The following is a 19530-nucleotide window of genomic DNA, read 5'->3' on the forward strand; positions in this document are numbered from 1 at the left end:
GGCGAATCGCTTGAGGTCAGGAGTTCGAGACCAGCCTGGCCAACATGGTGAAACCCTGTCTCTAGTAAAAATACAAATTTAGCTGGGCATGGTGGCAGGCACCTGTAGTCCCAGCTACTCGGGAGGCTGAGGCAGGAGAATCACTTGAACCCAGGGGACAGAGGTTGCAGTGAGCCAGGATGGCACCACTGCACTCTAGCCTGGGCGGCAGAGTGAGACTCTGTCTCAAAAAAAAAAGAAAGAAAGAAATGAACATATATGATCTATATAAATGTAGGTCTTCTTTGATTTTTATTTATTTATTTTATTTTTTTCGAGATGGAGTTTTGCTCTCGTTGCCCAGGCTGGAGTGCAATGGTGTGATCTTTGCTCACTGCAACTTTCGCCTCCTGGGTTCAAGCGATTCTCCTGCCTCAGCCTCCCGAGTAGCTGGGATTACAGGCATGCACCACCACGCCTGGCTAATTTTGTGTTTTTAGTAGAGACGGGGTTTCTCCATGTTGGTCAGGCTGGTCTCGAACTCCTGACCTCAGGTGATTTGCCCACCTCTGCCTCCCAAAGTACTGGGATTACAGGCGTGAGCCACCGCACTTGGCTATGCCCAGCCATTTCTATTATTTTCTTTTCCTTTCTTTCCTTTTTTTTTTTGAGACGGAGTTTTGCTATTGTTGCTCAGGCTGGAGTGCAATGGCTCAATCTCGGCTCACTGCAACCTCTGCCTCCTGGGTTCAAGTGATTCTCCTGCCTCAGCCTCCCGAGTAGCTGGGATTACAGATACCCACCACCATGCCCAGCTAATTTTTTTGTATTTTTAGTAGAGATGGGGTTTCACCATGTTGCCATGTTGGCCAGGCTGGTCTTGAACTCCTGACCTCGGGTGATCTGCCCGCCTTAGCTTCCCAAAGTGCTGGGATTACAGGCGCGAGCCACCACGCATGGCCCATTTCTGTTATTTTCTATATAGTAAGAAATAGTTCTTGTTATTTTTGCCTCATGACAAAGGCTATGATGGTAGAGATAGAAAAATAGAAAGCTGGGCATTATGTAATACATTATTTTATTGTACTTTGTGTGTGTGTGTTTTTTTTGTTTTTGTTTTTTGTTTTTTTTTGAGACAGCCTCTAGCTCTGTCACGCAGGCTGGGGTGCAATGGCGTGATCTCAGGTCACTGCAACTTCCACCTCCTGGGTTCAAGCGATTCTCCTGCCTCAGCCTCCAGAGTAGCTGGGATTACAGGTGCGCGCCACCACACCTAGCTAATTTTTTTTTGTATTTTTAGTAGAAATGGGATTTCACCATGTTGGCCAGGCTGGTCTCAAACTCCTGACCTCAAGTGATCTGCCCGCCTCAGCCTCTCAAAGTCTGGAATTACAGGCGAGAGCCACCGCGGCCAGTCCATTTTATTTTATTTTCTGAGTCAGGGTCTTGCTCTGTTGTCCAGGCTGGAGTTCAGTGATGTGATCACAGCTCACTGCAGCCTCAACCTTCTGGTCTCAAGCGATTATCTCACCTCAGGCTCCCTATTAGCTGGGAATATAGGCACGTGCCACCATGCCCAGCTAATTTTTGTATTTTTTTGTAAAGACGGGGTTTTGCCATGTTGCCCAGGCTGGTCTGGAACTCCTGGGTTCAAACAATCTGCCCACCTCAGCCTCCCAAACTGCTGGAATTACAGGTGTGAGCCACCACACCTGGCCTATGTAATAAATTTGATCATGACATAAGTTGCTGGTTTTTCTGCATGATTTGTTAATTTTTAAAAATTGCACAAGTGAACCAGGCACAGATGTTCACATCTGTAATCCCTAAACTTTGGGGGGTTGAGGCAGGAGGATCATTTGAGCCCAGGAGTTCCAGACCAGCCTGGGCAACATAAGGAAACCCTGTCTCTATTTAAAAAAAAAAAAACATTGCACAAGCAATACACAAAATTATTATCTTAAACTTCTATAGACCCAGAAGACTATAAAGAAGTGAAAACTGGCTAAAAGCTTTTTTTTTTTTTAATTTAATAAATCATGAACAGGTGTTGGCTGGGCACTGTGGCTCATGCCTGTAACCCCAGCACTTTGGGAGGCCGAGGCAGGCAGATCACCGGAGGTCAGGAGTTCGAGACCAGCCTCGCTAAAATAGCGAAACCCCGTTGCTACTAAAAATACAAAAATTAGCTGGACGTGGTGGCGGGCATCTGTAATCCCAGCTACTCAGGAGGCTGAGTCAGAAGAATCACTTGAACTTGGGAGGTGGAGACTGTGGCGAGTCAAGATGGCACCACTGCACTCCAGCCTGGGCAACAGAGCAAGACTCCATCTCAAAAAAAAAGAAAAAAATGAACAGGTGTTGAATTTTACAAAATATTATTTTCATATCTCCTGAAATAATCATAAGCATTTTCTTTGTTAATTTTTCAATATAATAAATTACATAGATAAATTTCTTGGCTGGGTGCGGTGGCTCACGTCTGTAATTCCAGCACTTTGGGAGGCCAAGGCAGGCGGATCACTTGAGGTCAAGAGTCCAAGACCAGCCTGGCAAACATGGTGAAACCCTGTCTCTATTAAAAATACAAAAATTAGCCTGGCATGGTGGTGCATGCCTGTAATTCCAGCTACTTGGGAGGCTGAGGCAGGAGAATCACTTGAACTTTGGAGGCAGAGGTTGCAGTGAGCCAAGATGGCGCCACTGCACTCCAGCCTGGGCTACAGAGTGAGACTCCGTCTCAAAAAAAAAAAAGAAAGCAAAAAGAAAAAATTCCTATATGTAGTCAATCTTGTTTACCTGGAATAAACCCTACTAGGTTGTGATATATTATTCTTTTAATATTATGTTGTTTGTTAATATTAGGTTTGGTTTGTTAATATTATAACTTTGGCATACATGTTCATAAGTAATAGTGACCAATAATTCCCTTTCTTTTCCCTCCTTTCTTCCTTCTTTCCTTCTGTGTTTCCCTCACTCTCTCCCTTCTTTCCTTCCTTCCTCTCTCTTCCTTGGTGCTGTACAGCCTTGCCCAGTTTTTTTTGTTTTGTTTTGTTTTGTTTTTTGAGATGGAGTCTCCCTCTGTCACCCAGGCTGGAGTGCAGTGGCGCGATCTCGGCTCACTGCAAGCTCTGCCTCCCAGGTTCATGCCATTCTCCTGCCTCAGCCTCCCGAGTAGCTGGGACTACAGGCGCCCGCCACCACGCCCAGCTAATTTTTTTGTATTTTTAGTAGAGACGGGGTTTCACCGTGTTAGCCAGGATGGTCTCGATCCCCTGACCTCGTGATCCACCCGTTTTGGCCTCCCAAAGTGCTGGGATTACAGGCATGAGCCACCGCGCCCGGCAGCCTTGCCCAGTTTTAATAACAGTTATAATGGTAAAGAAAGAAAGAAGAGTTTAAAAGATTTATATCTTTTCCTGTTTTCTGAACTCATTATTTTAAAATATTCAAAATGAAAACGTGCATTTGGATTGATTTCAAATCCAACTGAATACAAGAAATATTAACATTAATTTGTCAGTTATAGAAAGGAAGAGCTATTAGAATGTTTAAATATAATTTCAATAGTAAGCTTTGGAATGGTTTACATTTTTCTCTTATTTCCTGCTTGAGATTATAATGTCTCCTTTTTTCTGTTTTTTTTTTTTTTTTTTTTTTTTTGAGATAGAGTCTTGCTCTGTGGCCCAGGCTGGAGTGCAGTGGCACAATCTCAGCTCACTGCAACCTCTGCTTCCCTGTTTCAAGCATTTCTCCTGCCTCAGCCTCTCGAGTAGCTGGGACTACAGATGTGGGCCACCACGCCTGGCTAATTTTTGTATTTTTAGTAGAGATGGGGTTTCACCCGGGTTCAAGTGATCTCACCATGTTGCCAGGTTGGTCTCCAACTCCTGGGCCCAAGCGATCCTCCCACCTCGGCATCCCAAAGTGCTGGGATTACAGGCATAAGCCACCATGCTGAGCCCTGTGTGAGCCATTTCTTTCTTTCTTTCTCTCTCTTTTTTTTTTTTTTTTTGAGACGGAGTTGCGCTCTGTCACCCAGGCTGGAGTGCAGTGACACAACCTCGGCTCACTGCAACCTCCGCCTCCTGGGTTCAAGCAATTCTCCTGCCTCAGCCTCCAGAGTAGCTGGGATTACAGGCACACGCCACCACGCCACCATTCCTGGCTAATTTTTTCTGTTTTTTTTTTTTTTTAGTAGAGATGGGGTTTCACCATGCTGACCAGGCTCTGGTCTCGAACTCCTGACCTCATGATCCGCCAACCTCAGCCTCCCAAAGTGCTGGGATTACAGGCGTTAGCTACTGTGCCCGGCCGAGCCATTTCAATAATAAAACCTCAAATAAAAAGTTGCATTTACAGGACCAAAGTCAAGTTTTTAAAGAACAAATTTTAAAATATTTTATGTATTTAGATGTTTTAATCAAAGTTAAAACTTCATATTTTCTCTATGAAATATATTTCATTTCTTTCATCATAAATATGTAATATATGGAAATTGAATGAGTTTTTCACCAAGAACCACATAGAGAGTCCCAAACCCCCTCCAGCTTTCCCTTTGTGCAATTCCAAGCATGTTCCATGGCAATATATAAAGTTGGGAATCACTGAGCGGTCTGGTTAAAAACTTGTGGAATACCACACAGCTAGAAAAAAAGAATAAAGTTGACATCAGTTGGTAATTGTTGAAACTGCCTGGTGAGTACATGGGGATTCATGTGTGAATATGGAAACTTCTACAAGGCTGGGCTAGGTGGCTCAAGCCTGTAATCCCAGCACTTTGGGAGGCCAAGGTGGATGGATCACCTGAGGTCAGGAGTTGGAGACTAGCCTGACCAGTATGGTGAAACCCCGTCTCTACTAGTAAACACAAAAATTAGCTGGGCGTGGTGTTGTGCGCCTGTAGTCACAGCTACTTGGGAGGCTGAGATAGGAGAATTGCTTGTACCCAGAAGGTGGAGATTGCAATTTTCGAACCGGGAAGGTGGAGGTTGCAGTGAGCCGAGATCATGCCACTGCACTTTCGGCTTGGGCGACAGAAGGAGACTCTGTCTCAAAGAAAAAAAAAAAACCTCTACAAGATACAGTATGCAGGTGGAAAAAGCAAGGGAAAGTGTGTTTAGTATGTTACTATTTGTGTAAAAAATCAGTGGAGGATCAAAATATATTTATATCTGTGCCAATATGTGAAAAGATGTTTCTGGGCTGGGCACAGTGGCTCACGCCTGTAATCCCAGCACTTTGGGAGGCCGGGGCCAAGTGATGGCTTGAGACCAGGAGTTTGAGACCAGCCTGGGCAATATGGCAAAACCCTGTCTCTGCAAAAATACAAAAAAATTAGCCGGGTATGGTGGCGTGCTCCTGTAGTCACAGTGGGAGGCTGAGGTGGGAGGATCACCTGAGCCCAGGAGGTCGAGGCTGCAGTGAGCTATGATCAGGCCACTGCACTCCAGCCTGGGCAACAAAGTGAGACCCTCTCTCAAAAAATAAAAAATAAAAATAAATAAATAAATAAATAAAAAGAGCGAGTGAAGACATTTCTGGAAGCCCATGGAGAATGTGAGGAAGGGACTTGAACGGCTATGGCCAGGGGCAGGAGCTGAGGACACATCATGGGGGAAGGCGTGAGTGGGAGGCTGGAGGCTTTGGTCTTGAACCAAACAAGATGGCGATTCTAACAGAGAGCCCATACAAGCTCTGAATCCAGTACCTAAGGGTTGGAAGTGTAGCTGTTTTTCTGGTGAGTAGGGTAGAGGATGGAGGACATTGGGGAAAGTGGCCCCCCGGCGAAGAGAGGTCGTGTGCACTGAGCGGGAGCAGCTTGAGCTGGGGCTGGCTCTCAGGTCGCATCCTGTGGCCACCAGGGGGCAGTCAAGCCCACTCCGAAAAGCGGGCGGGGCGGGGCGGGGCGGGGCGCCCGGGGCATGTCCCACCTCCAGGCCTGCCCTCCAGCTGGAGCTCCTGACCGCTTTTCCCAGACCCCTCCTGGACCGCTGGACGCGGCCACGCGGGACTCCGAGAGTGCAGCACCTCCTCTCTTCTCCTGGAGAGCCCGGGGGAATGCCGAGTCCATCCCCGCGGTCACCCTCAACATCCAGTCCTCCTCCACTGCTTCTAGGTTATCTCATTCAATTGCCCATCACACCCATTTTGTAGAGGGGAAAGCTGGGGCACAGAGAGAGTAGGTAACTCACTCACTGGAAGCCACGGCTCGAGAAATGACGACCCGGGACACAAATCTGGCTGTCCATCCTCAAAACCGGAGCATTCATGAAACCATGGCTTCCTCACTGATCTCCGTGTTTCCACTCTGCTTCCCCCTCCGGAACCTTCTCCACCCATCAGCCAGAGTTTTGGGGGCTCTCGGGCTGTATCACTCCCTAACTTACCACCTTTCTCTGGCTGTCACTGCCCTCAGGATCAAGTTCAGTCCTCTCACCCCACCCTCTGTCATCATCTTAAACCCAGCAGCGCCCTCTCTCAGCTCTGGACACACCAGCTTTTCAGCCTGAAGACAATGCTTGCTCATCTGGTGCATTTACTGCTTCTTCCCCAGGCCCACTCTCCTGCCTCCCCACTTAATTTTAAGTTAACCGTGATGCACTCTTCAGGCCCTGGCTCTCATGTCAATTCCTCCAGGGAGCCCTCCCTGACTCCTGATTCCCAGACAAGCTCAGATCGCACTTACTATGAGTCTCTTGGGTTGCACTGGCTTCAAACATGCACTTCATTTTTGTATCTATAATTTCATCACTATTCTAAAAATCTGTCATCCTTGAGTCTCTCTGAAGCTATCTCTACTCCATCTGAAATCCTGTGGGATGTGCCTTAAAAATCTGAAGTCTGACCCCTTCTTACCTCCTTCTCTACTAAGTCTTTCATGTCTTGGTAGAAGACCAAACCGCTTCCTCATGGTTGTTGCTTTTTCCTCCTTTGCCCTTACTGGGGCTTAGAAAACAATACCCCAAAGTATGGCACTTTGGCATACCGAATACTTTAAACTAAAGGAGGCTGAAAGGCCTCAGAAACAAGATCTCTGACTTTCTCCTGCCTTGCTGTCTCCCATTTCTCTTTCTCCCCTGAAGCAAGTAACAGAAACTAGCATTCATTCCTCTTCCCCAAGGTGGGTCATAGAAACTAGAACTCCTCTCCCCAAAGCAACTCATAAAACACAGAAATATATATATATATATATATATATTTTTTTTTTTTTTTTTGAGACGGAGTCTTGCTCTGTCGCCCAGGCTGGAGTGCAGTGGCGCGATTTCGGCTCACTGCAAGCTCCGCCTCCCAGGTTCACGCCATTCTCCTGCCTCAGCCTCCCGAGTAGCTGGGACTACAGGCGCCCACCACCACACCCAGCTAATTTTTTTTTTGTATTTTTAGTAGAGACGGGGTTTCACTGTGTTTGCCAGGATGGTCTTGATCTCCCGACCTCGTGATCCGCTAAAACACAGAAATATTACTGTAACCTTCCTCTGCTCTACTGTGTAGAAGCTGGCCACAAATTCTCGGCTGGGCATGGGGATCACTGGAGGCCAGGTGTTCAAGACCAGCCTGGGCAAAATAACAAGATCCCCATTTCTACAAAAAAAAAATTTGAAAATTAGCCAGGCTTGGTGGCACTCACATGTAATTTCAGCTGCTCAAGAGACTGAGGCAGGAGGATCACTTGAGCCCAGGAATTTGAAGCTGCAGTTATCTATCACACTACTGCATTCCAGCCAGGGTGACAGGGCAAGACCCTCTTAAAAAACAAATAAATACTCTGACCTATGTCTTGTCTCCTGTACAGGGGATGAAGGAATGCTACACAGAGGCCAAGAAGAATCTGGACTGGCCTTGCTGGGTTGGCTAATTTAAAATTTTTTTTGTAGAGACAGGGTCTCACTTTGTTGCCCAGGCTGATCTTGAACTCCTGACCTTAAGCAACCCATCCCCCATCCGCAAAGTATTGAGATTACAGGGTGTGAACTGCCACTTTGTTTTTCTTTTGTTATAGGAATGTCAGTCACAGAACCTTCTGATAGGTGAGGAAAGGCATCACACCTTTCCCCCACACCCTACAGCAGCTAGAGCCGTGCTTATGTCTGTCTCTTCCACTAGAATGAATGCTGTGTAAAGGCAAAGGTTTTGTTTGAAGAAGTCCCCAGTGCCCAGGACTATGTCTGTGTAGAGCAGAGCTCAGTAAACACTTGCCAAGTGGCTGTGTCTCCCACTAGAATGTCAGCTCCTGAGGGCAGAGACTGTGTCTGTCCTGTTCACATGCAGCCCCAGTGCCCAGGACTATATCTGTGTAGAGCAGAGCTCAGTAAACACTTGCCAAGTGGCTGTGTCTCCCACTAGAATGTCAGCTCCTGAGGGCAGAGACTGTGTCTGTCCTGTTCACATGCAGCCCCAGTGCCCAGCACACAGCATGTACTCAGTAAAACCCTGTCACCGTACAGGTAGATAAATTCAGGCCCAGAAGGAAGGAAGGACTTGTCCAAGGCCCTCCCCTGAGGGCAGCAGAGCCAGGACCAGTACCCAGCTCTCCAGCGGCCCCTCCTTTCCCCGTCCCGGAGCACACAAGAGCCCAGGCTCTTTGTTCACTGAGTAAACACAGTTTATTACTGAACTGCACTTTCACCTTCACACAGACTATTTCAAAGAGCTGGAACAAGTGTGGGGTGGGGGTTGGGGGAGGGGCAGGTGCCCCTCAGGAGCCAGGACCCTCGGCCAGCTTCCCTGGACCAGGGCAGGGGAGGGAGCATCAGGCCGTCCAATCTCCGGGCACCAGCTCTCCACGTGCACGCGCACTGCAAGCCAGCAGCTCCTCACACATAAATACAGACACGCTTAACAAAAATAGTATATCATCTTCACAAGGAATAAAAACTAGTCTCAAATATGTACAGCAGAGAGCCCGGGGTGGCTGGGACCCCTGGGGATGAGACAGGCCAAGGGTGGAGCAGAAGAGAGAGGGAGGCCTGAAGAGCTCCTGGCCAGGCCACTCTGGCCTTGGCAGCCTGGCTGCCCAGGCAGGACTGGCCCTTCTAGTCAGCCCTACCCCACCCCATGCAGCAGGCTCTCCTTCCTGCCCTTCCTGCCTGAGGTAGGGAAGACCCTGGGGCTCCCATAGCTGTTCCTGATAGCTCCCTTTCACCTCAGGGCTGAGTCCCCTGAACCCGCCATGAGGAGCAGCCCAAGGCAAAGATGCTACAGGCTGCTCTTGTAGGAAGTGAGGCAGCTGAGGCCATAAACAGCTCTGGGGCATCTGTCTTGGGCCCAGTTGGTCCCTCAGTATGGTCATGGGAGCCAGAGAGGGGAAGGGACTAGGGTGGTGCTGAACTGCAAGGGCCACCCTAGCTTTGGCATGGGGTGCTTCCTGCAGCTATAGCCCCCTCCCTCCTGGGTGGGGCTGGCCTCTAGCCAGAGGTTTCTGGAGGACATTTGGACTGGGAGTGAGGACTCTAGCCAGTCCAGAGGTGAGGAGGGAGTCCTGGTCCTTGCATCTTTATCCCAAGCAGCCTGAATCCCTAGTCAAAAGTGGCCCCTAAATGGCTCTTAGGGGGTAGGGATGGAAGGAAAGGGAACCCAGGTTAGTGTGGGGAGAGTGGGGGGAAAATGATCAATTCTGAGGCCACAAACATCAAAACAAAGGCAATCTAGTCTCCTTTCTGGGGAAGAGGTTCTGAAAACTTTCAAGCTCCCTGGCAGAAAAACATTTTCAGGGAGGCTAAGGGGTAAGGGTTGCACCAATCAGGTAGGGCCCTCCTGCCCCCAGCCACAAACCCTTCCATACCTGCCAGCCTCCTTTGGACAGATTTTGTGGAAATTTTGTGAATTCTGAGGCCAAGGGAACTGAGGTGTGGGGGTCTCACAGAAGTGTGATAAATTCTAGAAAACTAACTGCAGGGGACCAGGTCTGGGCCCAACCCTGTGATGGGCAGGTGGGCAGGTGGGCATGGGCTGCATGTAGTGGTTCTCCTGGTGGCAATGGCGGCTGGACGGAGGATGTGGTGGAGCAGAGAAGGGGGTGGGAGGGTAGAGTGGATGGTCAGTGTCTGGTCATTTCCGACTGAAGAGTGAGCCCAGCAGAACCACGCCGGCCACAGTCATGCCCGTCAGGAACCAGCGGTTGAAGCGTTCCTGGCCCTTTCGGCTCTCGGCTGCTGCATTGTTCCCATAGAGTTCCACAAAAGTATCCTGCAGGGAGAGAGAAGGAAGGCGCAGTTTTAGTCCTCAGAGAGTGATGTAGGTGGGTGGGGAAAGGGGCCATCTGCATGCTATGGCCTTGGTGATGTGAAAAACTGTAGCCATCTGTGCCCACTCTGGGCCAGGTAAAGGGCTAAGGGTGGTCCTCTTTCTTGACCCTCCATTGGTGATAATCAAACCGTGTTACTGCTGAGAAACAGGTAGAGAGGAGGAAAGGGCCCTGTCTGAGGTAAGTCAAGAAGTAGCACTTACTCCAGAATCCAAAGTGGGAACGAGATGGGCAGGGTCAGGGAACTGATGGAAGCCAGGTGGCTGGAGCAGAGTGCAGGAGAGGAGGGCATGGGGGAGATGATGGTGCAGGGGTGAGCAAGAGCCAGACCATATGTGGCCTGGAAGCCGCAAGGAGCCTAGAGTTGAGTCTGAGGGTAGTGTGGAGTGTGGAGCCACTAGGCCTCAGATTTTCTACTGCTGCACCAGAGGGAGGGATAAGGAAGCCCGGGGCTAAATCCCCAGGGTCATTTGAAGCCAATTCAGGGATAGAATGGGTCCTGGGACTTCAGCCAGAGGCTCCTCCCTCTGGAGGGAGCCTCTGGTGGGCAGGTTGGTGACAAGAAGAGCAGGGCAGAAGAGAGAGGGTAACAATGATGCAGGACTGACAGGCCTCCATCATGGGGTCTGTGAGGCCTTGTCCCGGACATCCTCCACTGCAGGGAGTGTGACTCTGGGCCCAGGAGGTTGTGATCAACAGCCCTCTGCCCTGAATCTAAGTCAGAAGGGAAGCACATGATAGGGGGAAGGAGGAGCTGTGGGCTAAATTACCCAGCCCAGGGCGCAGCAGCCTGTGGGGCAGGGAGAGGGATGCTTAGAACGTAACTTTTATGAGTAAGCGTAGTACCCAATTTGTCCTTTAATCCTCCCAACAATTCTGCAATGCAGGCTGTCTCTCCCCATTTACAGGCCAAGAAGCTGTGCCTCTGAGGGTCCAGGGACTAGATCAAGGTCACCCAGCTGTGTCAGTGGTGGAGCCAGAATCTAAAACTGGCATCTGGCACCTAGAAATATGTAAGAAAGAAGTAAGTTCCAGGCTGGGTGCGGTGGCTCATGCCTATAATCCCAGCACTTTGGGAGGCTGAGGTGGGTGGATTGCCTGAGGTCAGGAGTTCGAGACCAGCCTGGCCAACATGGTGAAACCCTGTCTCTACTAAAAATACAAAAATTAGCCGGGTGTGGTGGCACGCACCTGTAATCCCAGTTACTCAGGAGGCTGAGGCACGAGAATTGTTTGAACCCGGGAGACGGAGGTTGCAGTGAGCAGAAATCGCACCATGGCACTCCAGTCTGGGTGACAGAGACTCCGTTCAAAAAAAAAAAAGGAAGTACCATAGTACCGTGTGTGTGTGTGTGTGTGTGTGTGTGTGTGTGTGTGTGTGTGTGTGTGTAAAATGAATGAGTTACTGGCTGGTTCTTGCCTCTCTACCAAGACCTCTGCCACACTGGGCCTACATTTCCAACCAGTCCCAAATGGCCGAGTGGCTGCTCCCTCAAGACAGGCATGCCATCTCCAGTTGGCCTCAGGTCTCACCTATCAATTTGCTCACTTATGACCCCTGCCTTGGCCCACTTCCAGTCTTGACAACCCCCTCAGTCCATGCTCCACACAGAGATTTCTAAGAACACTGGAAGCCCTCCAGCAGCATTCTCCTGCACTTAGAAGGGCAGCATCATTTATTTTTGTATCCCTGGTACCTAGCAAAATGCCATGTGCACTGAGCTGCTAACTTGACTGAAGGAATCCTCAACATTAAGGCAGTAGAAAGCAGTGACCCATGAATCTCAGCCCTTGCAGAAGCACACTCCGTTCAGTCACTCCAAGTTCTCAACCTTCCCAGGGCTTCCATCACACCTGAAATAAAGTCCCCACTCCTTACTCTGGCCAGCAAGGTCTAGTGGGATCTGGCTCCAGCACTTTCTGGCCTCCTCCCCACCCCTGTCCCCTGAACTTCACTCCAGTCCCACTGGCCTCCTTGCTGTTCCTCCAATGTCTCCTGCCGCAGGAGTCTGCTGTTCCTGCTTGCCTGGAGCACCTGACCCCAGGTCATCGCCTGCCTCACTCCCTCATTTCACAACCATGACTCCCCTCAAATGTCACCTCCTAGGGGAAGCCTTCCCTGACTGCCTTGTCTAAAACAGTACACCACCCCCGTCTCTCTCTGCCTGTCCCCTTACCTTCCTTGATTTTTCTTCTCAGTTTTTTTTTTTTTTTTTGAGACACAGTTTTATTCTGTCCCCCAGGCTGGAGTGCAGTGGCACAAACTGGGCTCACAGCAACCTTTGCTTCCTGGGTACAAGCGATTCTCCTGAGTAGCTGGGATTACAGACATGTGCCACCATGCCCAGCTAATTTTTATATTTTTAGTAGAGATAGGGTTTTGCCATATTGGCTAGGCTGGTCTCGAACTCCTGACCTCAAGTGATCCGCCCGTGGCCTCCCAAAGTGCTGGGATTACAGGCACGAGCCACCATATCTGGCCTTTTTTTTTTTTTTTTTTTGGAGACAGAGTTTTACCCTTGTTGCCCAGGCTGGAGTGCAATGGCGCGATCTCAGCTCACTGCAACCTCCGCCTCCCAGGTTCAAGCGATTCTCCTGCCTCAGCCTCCCAAGTAGCTGGGATTACAGGCACGTGCCACCACACCTAGCTAATTTTGTATTTTTAGTAGAGATGGGGTTTCTCCACGTTGGTCAGGCTGGTTTCAAACTCCTGACCTCAGGTGATCTGCTCACCTCGGCCTCCCAAAGTGCTGGGATTACAGGCATGAGCCACCATGCCCAGCCACCATTTTTTTTTTCTTGTTTTTAAAAGATGTGCCCAGACTGACTTTGAACTCCTGGACTCAAGCAATCTTCCTGCCTCAGCCTCCTGATTACAGGAACTACACTACACAGAATGACCACCATGCCAGCTTTTCTTCTCAGTGCTTTATTTTTTAATTTTTAAATTTTTGTGACAGTGTCTCGCTCTGTTACTCAGGTTAGACTGTAGTGGCGCAATCATGGCTCACTGCAGCCTTGACCTCCTGGGCTCAGATGATCCTCCTGCCCCAGCCTCCTGAGTAGCTGCCACACTACAGGCACACACCACCATGCCTGGCTAATATTTCTAAATTTTTTGTAGAGACAGGGTCTCACTTTGTTGCCTAGGCTGGTCTCAAACTCCTGGGCTCAAGGGATCCTTCTGCCTTAGCCTCCCAAGTGCTGAGATTACAGGCGTGAGCCACCATGCCCGGCCTCACCACCTCACCACATTTTCCCTCCATTAAGCTGTACTTCTCATAACTAGATTCTGTACTTTGTTTTTGCTGTGATGTGTCTTCCATACTAGATGTGTCTTTTTTTTTTTTTTTTTAGACGAAGACTTGCTCTGTCACCTAGGCTGGAGTGCAGTGGTGCAATCTTGGCTCAATGCAACCTCCGCCTCCCGGGTTCAAGCCATTCTCCTGCCTCAGCCCCCCCGAGTAGCGCCTGCCACCACGCCTAGCTAATTTTTGTATTTTTAGTAGAGATGGGGTTTCACCATGTTAACCAGGCTGGTCTCAAACTCCTGACCTCAAGTGATCTGCCCTCTTCAGCCCCAAAGTGCTGGGATTATAGGCGTGAGCCACTGCCCTCGGCCTATACTAGATGTGTCTTGATGAGGGCAGAGGTCCTGTCTCGTTCCTATACACCCAGTGCTCAGAACAGTGTCTTGCTCTGTAAATACATGAGAATACATGAGTTAACAAATGTATTGCATGTCTACTACATGTCAGGCATTGGTATCCCATTTCATCTTCATCAGAATCCTGAGCTGTAGATTTGAGCCACATTTCACAAATAAGATTCCTGAGGTTTAAAGCAGGGAACACTCAGCAAACAGATAGCAGAGTCGGGATCAAACTGCAAGACTGCCTAGCTTCAAAGGGAGGGCTGCTATGTCAGGACACTTCCCTGAAGTTGGAGGCTGGAGGGACCTGTCCTGTCAGTAGTGCTGAAAGGATGGATTTCCAGGAGAAGGAATGTGGGAGCAGGGTTGAGGTGGAGGATCTGGGGAAAGGAGGGCACTAGGGCCGTGGCTATGCTTCCCTGTCTCCCGCTCCATCCTAGCTAGCCTCTGCGGGTCTTGGCAGACAAAAATATTCTTACAGGAGGTTTGATTTTGTTGCTCCCAAGTACACCCAGGTGGAGTCACAAAATAGGCTTATCTGTGATGGGGGAGAGTTCCACACTATGAAGAGCATAGGAGAAGGCCCTGGTTATCCCAAGAGGCCAAATGTCTCTCAAGAAACCAGGGACACTGGGGTTGCAGCCAAAATGGGAGAGGCCTGGCTCCCTTGATGGGAACTTTCCTGAAGTAGACGGCTGGCAGCCACAGGAAATTTTCAGCTCTGGGGCTGGGTTGGAGTAAACAGGCGCTGTCCCCACAAGGGCACAAAGCATTCACTGTCCAGGAACAGTCATTCCTGGGTGGAGGGAACATTCTCATTTCAGTGCCATAGAAACATTCTCATTTCACCTGCCCCAGCTTCCACTCATGTGTTCCTGGTCATGACAACCTTCATTTCCATTTCAGCTTCTTTTCCTGGGGAAGGGGAGTAGTATTTCCAAGGGGTGTGGATTCTAAGGATTGCTTTTGCAGAGACAGCATGAGCAAAATGGGGCGTGCTGTTCCAGGGCGGGTGCTGGAGAGGCAGTGGCGTGGGTATATTTAGCCCATGGTTCACACGACACACTTGGAAATAAACAGAGCCATTTTCTCAGCAGGCGGCTGCTCTGGATAAATAAACAGGATTGCAGAGCAGCCCTGGTCTGGAAAAGCAGAGATAAGCCCCTACTGCACCTTGGGTGGCTCCCACTGGTTTTAACCAGGCTGGCATGGTAGGCAAGGGATGAGGTTTAAGAGTGGGTTGCAGGGAGGTCTCTGATGTCACAAAGGTTTCTAGGAGACCCAGGCCCAAGGGCCTGTCTGCATCCTCTGCTTGAGTTAAGAGGAAAGTGGGGTAGCTGACTTCCATGTGGGGGTTTGTAGGGCCACTGGCGACAGGCAATGGCTAATGACCTCCACAGGAGAGTCATGGATTCCTAGCCAGGTAGGCCCATGAAGTCAGCAAGGCCAACCCACCTGCCCATTCTACGTTTCCACTGCTGGTTTGTAGTAGAGCCTACACTAGAAAACTGGGTCTCCTGACTTGGCCCCTAGGAGATGCCCAGGCTAGTATCACTTTCAAGGTCCTTCTTCCAATACTTCAAGAGGCTTCAACAGTCCTGGCCATCCACTTGGAATGGCCCCACACTACATACTCCTGAGTGCTTCAGGCCCTGGTGCCTTTGCCAACACTGTCCTTTAACTGGTCACTCCATATCTTCCTCAGTTAACCAACCCCTACTAAGCCTATAGGACTCCATTTTGGAGTCCCCTCTTCCCTGCTCATCCCTCCCCAACCTCTGGGATGAATGTCTCCTTTCTGCTCCCAGACTCCTTGGACTTCTGTTTATACCAGGGGTATGCACTGAGGCTGGCATTGGAGACTCAGCCGTGAGCAAGGCTTCCATGGAGCTTATGTTCTAGTCCATTCTCAATGGTGGTAAGATCACCTCCAATGGCGTGAAGTGAAGCATTCTTAGACATTACAGTGATTTGTGGCTCTCCACAGGGCCACAGCACATAAGGAGATATAGAGTATATAGTATATATAGTAAATACCTCAGCTATGCTATACTATATATACTAGTATATACTATATACATACTATACATACAATATATACAGTATATATACTATATATAGTATATATACTATATATACTGTATATATACTATAGTGTATATATACTATAGTATATATACAGTACTATATATACACATATGCTATATATAGTATATGTGTATATATAGTATATAGGTATTGCCCTCCCATGAAATTTGAATACCTCAGCTATACTATACTATATATACCATATATATACACACAATATGTAGTATATATAGTACTGTATATACTATATATATACTTTACATATACTATATATATTATATATTATATATATCTATATCTATATATACTATATATAGTATAGTATAGCTGAGGTATTCAAATTTCATGGGAGGGCAATTAGGACAAAAAAAATCTGAAAAAGACTCCTTGCAGGGGTGGATGATAAAAAGAAAAGGTTGAGAAACCCTGTCTTACTGGGAAGCAGAGAGGATAACAAGAAAAAAAAAAAGATAATTTTAGAGATGATAGGGTTTTAAGTCCTGGGGAGGTGACAGAGAATATCTGGGGGAGCTGGGCACAATGACTCATACCTGTAATCCCAGCACTTTGGGAGGCCGAGGCAGGCAGATCACCTGAGGTCAGGAGTTCAAGACCAGCCTGACCAACATGGTGAAATCCTGTCTCTACCAAAAATACAAAATTAGCTGGGTGTGGTGGCAGGCATCTGTAATCCCAGCTACCTGGGAGGCTGAGGCAGGAGGACTGCTTGAACCCAGGAGATGGAGGTTGCAGTGAGCCAAGATCACATTATTGTACTCCAGTCTGGGCAACAAGAGCAAAACCCTGTCTCAAAAAAAAAAAAAAAAGCCTGTTTTAGCAGAGGTAATAAGTGCAAAGGCCCTGAGGTGGGAGGGAGAGGAGGGGTGTTCCTGGGTTGATGGCCTCTGTGTGCCTGGTTTCCCCCAACAGTCTGGGGGCTCAGTGCAGGCAGGGACCAAGTCTGGCCCAGGACCTACTCAGACAGGCACAGACTGACTTCAGCTAGATCTCTGCCCAGAGGCAGCCAACTGAATGATGCAGGTCACCTTGTAGGTGCCTGTGACCCTGTAGAAGTCAGGTGAAAAGGTTGGCATGATGCCCTGAGGAAAGGGGCCCAAGTGCCAGGGGACCAGCCAGAGGCTGAAGTATAGTCCCTACTTGAATCTGATCTTTTAGTTCCCATCCTGGCTTCACTGCCCACATTTCCTTTTTTTTTTTTTTTTCTTGTAAATTTTTGGAGAGATGGAATCTCACTACATTGCCCAGGGTGGTTTCAAACTCCTGGCCTCATCCTCTACCTTGGTCTTCCAAAGTACTGGGATTATAGGCATGAGCAACTGTGCCCACCCTTCCCACTTCTTCCAAGTAGTGTGACTTTGAGCAGGTTACTTCACCTCTCTGGTCCATGGTGTCCTTGCTTTTCTCTCTTTCTTTTTTTTTTTTTGAGATAGCCTCTCACTCTGTTGCCCAGGCTGGAGTGCAGTGGCATGATCTTGGCTCACTGCAACCTCAGCCTCCCAGGTTCAAGCAATTCTTCTGCCTTAGTCTCCCAAGTTGCCTGGGATTACAGGCACCCGCCACTACACCTGGCTAATTTTTTGTATTTTTAGTAGAGGTGGGGTTCCACTATGTTGGCCAGGCTGGTCTGGAACTCCTGACCTCAGGTGATCCACCTTCCTTGGCCTCCCAAAGTGCTAGGATTAAAGACATGAGCCACCGCACCCAGCCCTTACTTGTTAACAGTAATAAAATACTTTAGGAGCTGAGGCAGGAGGATTGCTTGAGCCCAGGAGTCTGAGACCAGCCTGGGCAACACAGGAGGACCCTGTCTCTACAAAAAAATTAAAAAAAAAAAAAAAAATAGCTGGGTGTGGTGGTATGCATCTATGGTCTCAGCAACTCAGGAGGCTGAGGAGGATCTTTGAGCCTGGGAGGTCAGGGCTGCATTGAATCATGTTTGGGGCCACTGTACTCCAGCCTGGGCAACAGAGTGAGACCCTGTCTCAAAAAAACAAAAGATAAAAACAAAGAAACAAAAAACTATTATTATGACAGCTGACCATTACCAAACATTTCAGTGTTTCACCTGTGCTGGGCACTGAGCTAAAGCACTCTATGCACACTAGGCCATATTTCCCAATTACATGTACAATCATCATATTCACTTGAGAGATTATTTTTTGTCCTGTCTCCCCCACTTGACTGTGTGTGGCTCTGTCACCTGTATCTCTAGAACCTGCTATACTTGGAACACAGCAGATGCCATTCTAAATAAATCTATTTTAGAAGAACAAATGAATGCTTTCATTTGATCCTCATAACATTTATCAATAGCCCCATTTTACATATGTGAAAATGGAGGCTCCAGAATTTACCCAAGATCCCTATCTAGGAAGTGGCAAGAGTAGGATCTGTCTGAGTTCTGGCCTCACACCATTCTTTTTCTTTTAATCTATCCAAGATAGTACTTCATTCACACTCGTTCTGATGTCCAATCTTGCCATCTTAGACCCTGCTATCTCTACCCACAGAAAACCTGACTTCCTTAGTGACTTCAGCAGCAGCGCACACTTCCTGAGCACATACCCTGTAAGGTACTCTTCTTGGTTTTTTTGTAGATTAGTTCATTAGTTGTCTCTACACTCTGTCAGTGGGTACTACCATTAACCCATATAGCTGATGGATATGTGGCCCACAGATGATTTGTGAATTGCTCAAGGCCAATGTAGTGAGCTGGTGACCTAACTGGGATGCCTACACCAGCAATCTGGTTCAGTGCCTTTACTCCTAACGTTGATGCAGCACTCTGCTCAGTTTCTAAAGGACAATCATGGGCCAGGTCCATGTACTTCTGTGACTGAGGAAGGCCTTCATTCTAAGTCCAGGTAACCTGAGGCTCAGAGATACTGAGACCTAGCTAAAGTGGATAAGTGGCAGCTAGCTATGATGGCTCACACCTGTAATCCCAGCATCTTTGAGAGTTCAAGGTGGGCAGACTGTTTGAGCTCAGGAGTTCGAGACCAGCCTGGGCAATATGGTGAGACCCCCATCTCTATAAGAAAAATCTTAGAAATTTAGCTGAGTGTGTTGGCATGCACCTATAGTCCCAGCTACTCAGGAGACTGAAGTGGGAGAATTGCTTGAGGCTGGGAGGTTGAAACTGCAGTGAGCTGTGACAGCACCACTGCACTCCAGCCAGGGCGACAGAATGAGACCCCGTCTCAAAAAAAAAAAAAAAAGGGAAGCCATTTTTAAGCCCCAGTATGTTTGGCAGCAAACCCCATATTCTGAGCTAGGGCCATGGCCCTGGGTCTGTCAAGGAGGGTAAAGTAGCCTGAGGCCATCAGCTGAATGAATAAGCACTGGCTCCTGCCAGCTGAGGGGAACTGGTGCCACAGGAAAAGGATGTGACGAAGACCAGGAGGGAAAGTGAAACCCTTCCGTCCTGGCTTCAGTGAGGAACAAGCATGCCTGTGCCAGACGAACCCTTCCTTCCTCTTGGGTGACTCTGGAGGGCCCAGGCCCATTGCTTCCTTCCTGCTTGGTTATTTCAGGAAAGAGGTAG

General features: G+C 48.6%; 1 protein-coding gene across 14 annotated transcripts in view; it reads right to left on the minus strand.

Moving 5' to 3' along the window:
• Nucleotides 1-8562: 8562 nt before the first annotated feature.
• Nucleotides 8563-19530, minus strand: part of BCL2L1 (BCL2 like 1) — a 60280-nt gene continuing 49312 nt past the window's right edge. For all 14 annotated transcript variants that reach the window (XM_008967524.3, XM_055105037.1, XM_008967527.5 and 11 more), the window contains one exon: nt 8563-10167. In XM_008967524.3, the coding sequence (XP_008965772.1) occupies nt 10030-10167 (138 nt within the window). In that variant the 3' untranslated portion in view covers nt 8563-10029. The remainder of the gene's footprint in view (nt 10168-19530) is intronic.

Source organism: Pan paniscus, chromosome 21 (genome assembly GCF_029289425.2).
Source record: "Pan paniscus chromosome 21, NHGRI_mPanPan1-v2.0_pri, whole genome shotgun sequence".
NCBI classification, from domain to species: Eukaryota; Metazoa; Chordata; class Mammalia; order Primates; family Hominidae; genus Pan; species Pan paniscus.